The sequence below is a fragment of the Trichechus manatus genome, unplaced genomic scaffold, assembly GCF_000243295.1.
Source record: "Trichechus manatus latirostris isolate Lorelei unplaced genomic scaffold, TriManLat1.0 scaffold00227, whole genome shotgun sequence".
Lineage (NCBI taxonomy): Eukaryota > Metazoa > Chordata > Mammalia > Sirenia > Trichechidae > Trichechus > Trichechus manatus.
Window position 1 is genome coordinate 614,852 of NW_004444163.1, and position 5,886 is coordinate 620,737.

At 47.4% G+C, this 5,886-nt stretch overlaps 1 protein-coding gene across 4 annotated transcripts in view; it reads right to left on the minus strand.

Moving 5' to 3' along the window:
- Positions 1-360: 360 nt before the first annotated feature.
- Positions 361-5,886, minus strand: part of GRAMD1B (GRAM domain containing 1B) — a 207,533-nt gene continuing 202,007 nt past the window's right edge. For 3 of the 4 annotated variants that reach the window (XM_023742967.1, XM_023742968.1, XM_023742970.1), the window contains exons 18-20: positions 2,928-3,035; positions 2,488-2,605; positions 361-461 (exon numbers count right to left, since the gene is read on the minus strand). In XM_023742967.1, the coding sequence (XP_023598735.1) occupies positions 372-461; positions 2,488-2,605; positions 2,928-3,035 (316 nt within the window). In that variant the 3' untranslated portion in view covers positions 361-371. The remainder of the gene's footprint in view (positions 462-2,487; positions 2,606-2,927; positions 3,036-5,886) is intronic. The other variant, XM_023742969.1, reaches the window with a different exon arrangement.

Genomic DNA, 5,886 nt, shown 5'->3' on the forward strand with positions numbered 1-5,886 from the left:
TTTTCAGGACCCCAGGGTCTCCACAGGCATAACTTTGGCTCTGCAACATTTCCCTTCTAAGAGCCAAGATGGGCCAGGAAGGGAAAGGGTGGGGGACAAGGGGCGGGGAAGAGGAGGACCAGGGGAGGTCAGTGCTGAGAGGTGGTCCCTGCCCTCCTCGGCCCCTCCACCAAAGGAAAGCATTTTCTCCAGCCAGAACAGGAGGCGGTCCCACTCCTTCTCCCTGGTACGTAGGCATTATCTCTTTTTAAAATCTGTATATAATATATATATATTTATATTCTGTATATATATATATATATATTTATATATATATGGTCTATGTACATGTATTGCACAGGCCTCTTGCAGCCACCCCTGTTCCTGCCTTGTCAATGATAGCGGTTCCTCTTCTCTTCACTCTCTGACATGTAATCCCGGGACCTGATGCCGTTCTGAAGATTGATGAGTGAGTCTTTCATCTGTAAGACAGAGGAACCCCACCCCAACCATGGGTTTGTGCCCTCAGGAAGCTTCTCCAACTAGCAGCACAAACCAGGCCTACTGTGGCAGGTCTCCGACCAAGCCAGGGAGCTACAGGGATCTGGACTCCTAAAACAAGGGTGGCTCTCAGGGGCAATATCTCAGGCAGAAAGCGGACAGGCAATCTCACATTGGGAACCCTGAGGGTAAGGTTCCCTGTGTCTCAATCATTTGGGGCCCTGTGTTACTGAATTAAAGACTCTCTCAAAGGTTCATTCTGATCTTGTCAAGGAGCCACATTAGACTTATTTGAGCTTCTTATTTCCAAAAAGAACATTATCTTCATGTCAATTTGGTTTCCCCGTTGATCCTGAATATACTGTACTCCTACCTTTGTGCACTTTGCCAGACTGTTCCTCCAGCCTAGGATTCTTTTCTTTCTTCCCTATTCCAATCTCACCTATCTGTTAAGACCCAGAACAAGTCCACACTTTCTCTGGTTCACAATCACATTTCTCTGTCCCAGCTTCTCATGGAGTTTTACAGTAAGTCTAACCCTTCTTCTACCTGTTGGACCTCTGAAGACTATCCTGACCACCCCACCCCCCGTCTTCACTTCTGCAGGGTACTTCTTCAATATCATCAACTCTTCTTGATATGATGGGGTTTCCAAACTCCTCACTATGCTGGTTTAAAAAATGTCCTCCTTAAACATGACTCCAAAGCTAAACATAATATTCTAAACATATTAAACTGGATCCCAATGGCTACTTTAAGACTCCCTCTCCTCAATTTAGAGCTAAGACCAAAATAGGAAAGGGAAATAAAATTTAATATCTATGAGTACCTTCCATGTGCCATGTGACAGCACTGTCATGAGCCAACAATTCCCATTTTATAAATGAAGAAATAGAAGTGCATTAATATTAAGTCCCTTGGCTCACAGTCACAAAGCTAATGAGTGGCAAGGTTGGGATTCCATCTCAGGTCTGGCTGATTGCAAGACATTAGAAAGATGCTGCTTTAGGAATAGAAATTTTAATGTAACAGGACAAATTCACTTCCTTATCTTCCTAATTCTCTTACATAGCAAAGATAGGCTCCTGCTGTTTTGGCAACCATATGGCAGCACTTTTTGTAAGATGTTAAATTCTTCTGGGGAAGGAGGGAACCCCCTGACAACAATAAAATAAAGCTAACTATTGATTTTGCCCTAGGACAATGTTCTTAAACAGCTGGATCTGGTTTTTAGGAGGAATAAAGGGAACTGCACTACAAAGATGTTATAAAATGAAGACAGTACAATCATGGAGCCCTAGTGATGTAGTGGTTAAGAGTTTGGCTGCTAACCAAAAGGTCAGCAGTTCAAATCCACCAGCCGCTCCTTGGAAGCAGTTCTACTCTGTCCCATAGGGTCGCTAGGAGTCAGAATTGACTTGATGGCAACGGGTTTGGTTTTGGTTTTGGTTTTAGTACAATCATCTTCCTAGGCTATCATTATAGTACCTTTGAGAAAGAGCAACATACAGAAGGTGTGTGCGTGTGTGTGTATGTGTGTGTGTGTGTGCGTGTGTGTGTGTGTGTATGTGTGTGTGTGGGAGGGTGTGTGTGTGTGGTTTTAGGGCAGGGGAGGGGGTGGCATATATCAAAAGGAATTAGAAGACATGCCCTCTGGGAAGACAAATCTCCATAAAAAAGATGACTCTCTCTTTAAACGCCTGTCAAATGAGTCATGTGTTACCAAAACCGGAAAAAAAAAAAAAAAGTTCTTCCTTTCATCTAACCTACAGCTTTCCTACAATCCAGTGTGTTATTTTATTGCTCTGATTTTGGGACTGCACCTAGGTTTCCAACAGTCCATTCAAGGATGGCTTTATGGTCAGAACAATGGGTGGTCTGGGAGAAGAATGAGTGGAAGGATGAGGGCTGGTGGATGGCGGTGGAGATGGTGACCCTTCTCAGAGCACAAAGGAAGGAGTTCCTTCTCCAGAAGACTAGGGCAAGGAGAGAAGGTGAGGCTCTCACCTGGTCAAGAAGCATCACGGAGGACTTGATGATCTCCCTCCATTTTTGGAGCTCAGTATCGTGGTACTTTTGTTGGGATTCTAAGAGCTGGGCCCATTCTGTCTGGGACTGGGGTAACCTGTGGGGCAGAAGAAGGGGCACCCCAGCAACTGGAGTTATGCTCAGTGGACTGCCCTGCGTTCCCAGACCCCTAAAGGGCAGAGAGTCACACCAGAGTGCTGTGCCCTCTGCTCACTGCTCCTGGTTCCCATGTCCCCCAAATCAGAAGTGGACTGAAACTATAGGAAGAGACCCTGAGAGGTTGCTGATCAGCTCAACCCAAAGGGTCATTCCCTGGGCAAGAGCGGCGGGGCAGTCCTGAGGGGACTGGGAGGCAAGAGCCAGCGCATAGTATTGGGGGGTGGGGTACAGGTGGTGGCAAGTGGAAGAAGCCAGGTTACCTTTCTTGGAGCCTAAGACCCTGCCAGGCAGTTAGGGTCTGGGTGGTGTATTCCAACATCCAGAGCTTGTAGAAGAGCATCATGTTCAGGATCACCAAGAGTACCAGACTAGGAAGGAGACATGGAAACAAAGCAACAGCAATGAGATGTGACCTGGGAGACCCTCTTCCCTCAAAAAGCCAGCCATGCCCCACCCCAGAGGCTGCCGTCCCTGACTACTGGGTCATCAGAAGCATTGCACTGAGTAAGTGATAAAGAGGTAGGTCATGAGGGGGAAAAAGGGGGAGGGGGAGAGAGAGAGAAGTACTCTAATAGGGAGGGGCCAGGACACAGCAATGAAGCCATGGAGAGGTGTGTAAGGTGAGGGAGCTGGTGATGAGGGACACACAAAAGTCAGCCAGAATCTGGGCTCCTGGGGAAAAAGAGGCAAGGTGGAGAGGAAAAGAGATGAGGGGGTAAAAGAAGTAATTACAGAGCCAGTACCTCAAACAGATCCTAGTGAGAGCAAGGAGGAAAAAGGGGTAGGAGGCAGAGGTTAGAAACAGACGAGTGTGGGGAAATGGAAAACTGAAGTAAAGCTGAGCCAGAAAGGAAGTGAGAGTATACGAGAAAGGGCTCCTAGAGGCCAAGATACAATGGATGAGGAGACCTGGCCAGGAAGGAACAAGAGAACGCACCTATAAACAGGCTCTTAGTGTTTCATGGATGCTGAAGCTAGAGAAGATTCCTCCTACCAACCCAACTTCAGGATACAACTGAGGATGATCTGGGGAGAAACCCCAGTGGGACCCCTAGCTCAGCCCCTAATGTTAGTAGAACTTCCCGAAAACTGCGAAGTCCCATTCTCCTGCACCTCCCACTGTTCTGCAGGGGGTCACAAGGAGCAGCTGACATCTCCCAGAGTCTGGCCTAGAACTGGGCAAAGATGGGGGGCAGGATAATCCGGGGCTGGGAAACCCAGTGTGGAAGGGAGACTCACTGAGAGGTTGGGGACACTCTCTCTTCTTGGACTCAGTGGCTCAGTCAAAAGAGCATTTTATGATAGAAGTTGACAGATGGAGAGATGAGGACACAGGTAAAGAGCAGTCGCAGACTCACACAGAATTGGGTACAAATCCTGGCCCATCACTTAAAAGTTCTTTACTTTTGATCAAGTTTCTTAACTTCTCTAAAACCCAGTTTCCTCAATAGGGACAATAATCCCTACCTACTGGAGTTGTTACATGGTTAAAAAAGCATGCATGTGCTCAACAGCGCACACAGCAGGCCCTCCACAAGAGGTCTTGGTCATTATTGCCATTAAAGGAGGAGGCACAGACATACATCAGAAAAGAGACAATGACAAAAGATAAGGAGGCAGAGCCAACATGGCGCTATAGACAAAAGCACCATGCCGTCCCTCCACAGCAAAGACCCAAAAAACTAAGTGGAACAGAGACAAAGGTCAATCCTGGAACCCTAAGCATCAAATGAAGAGATAAAGAACTCAACCAAGCATCGAATGGAATGGCAGAGAACAGAGAGCGAGGAGAGTTACAAGTGGACTTCCCTTATCAGCTAATGCAGCAAGGATCCACCATCTTGGACTCCTGTCAGAGACTGGCAGACAGGGAGTACAGGAAAGCAGATTTACGGAGCCCCCAGCAGGAGACAGAGCACCCGGTAATCAGTGATACACGCTTTCCCACCCCACACCCTGCCTCCGCCTGCTTGGCCTTTGTCGCTTCCCAGCGGGCCAGTCTGAGGCTTTCTGGCTGGCTGATCTGAGGCTTTCCCACAGGCCAATCTGCAGCTTCCGGATGGGCCAATTCACTGCTTCCCGGCGAGCCAATCCACTGCGTCCCAGCAGGCCTAGACCATGGCACAGGAGGCACCGGTTCCATGCCACACAGATTCGCCCTGCCCACACTGGCCAGCTTCTTCAGTAACATTTCTTTGTTGCTGGTGTTGCTTTTTTTGGCCTCTGTTGGTTTCTTCCCTGCCTCTCACCTCCTCCTCCTTTCTCTTGAACACTTGACTCCATGTGCCATCTTTGCTTCTTCTTGACAGGCTGTGAAGCACCACTTGGCTGGGGACCTGCTTCTCCGGTCCACGCCACCACACTCGTGGGATCCCTGGGGTTTTTTTTTTCTTTCCTTCTTTTTTTTTCTTTTTCTTTTTTTGTTTGTTTCCTCGTTCTTTTTTCCTTTTTCTTTTTCTTCATTTCTTGGTTTCTCATCTCTCTCTACTTACCTTGTTTTCCTGTCTCCTGAATACCTAGCACTGTGTATCATCTCCACCCCTTCTAGCCAGGCTGTACTGAGCAGCTTGGGAGCCACTTCCTTGGTCTGCACAGCTATACTGCTGAGATCCCTGGGGGCATTTCTTTTTCTTTTTTAAAATTTTTATTTATTCATTTTTTCCTTTTTGTTTTTCTTCATTTCTCAGTTCCTCGTCTCTCCATTCCAACAGCAGACTCCCTCAACACTTTTTTTTTTTTTTTGGCACCTACTTCTCTCGCCTCTCTATCCTCTTTCTCATACCCAACCTAGTTCCACACGTTACAAACTCCCTCTCCCCCTCCCTCCAGCCTATCTGCACTGTGTGCTGAACACTGCACTCCCGAGTAGCACAGAAACGACCTACTGGAACCTGCCCTGCACTCACCCCCACTCACCTTGTTGGCCCCAGTAAATGCCACAAAAAAACCCATTCAAGCTCCTCCCCTTCATCTGGACCTCCCCTACTGCACCACAGCTGAGCGACTAGCCCTGCCCATTGCACAAGGAGGTGAAAAATATTGTGTCCACAGATCAGCAAACAACAACGAACCCACAGATCAGCAAACAACAAAGAACGCACAGCCCACCAGCTCAGACATAACCAAATAAAACAAAAAAGAAGGATGAAACAAACAAATCTACAATCAACAAGCAAAGAAAATACTAAATGTCCCAAAGAAAGCAGACAATATCAAACA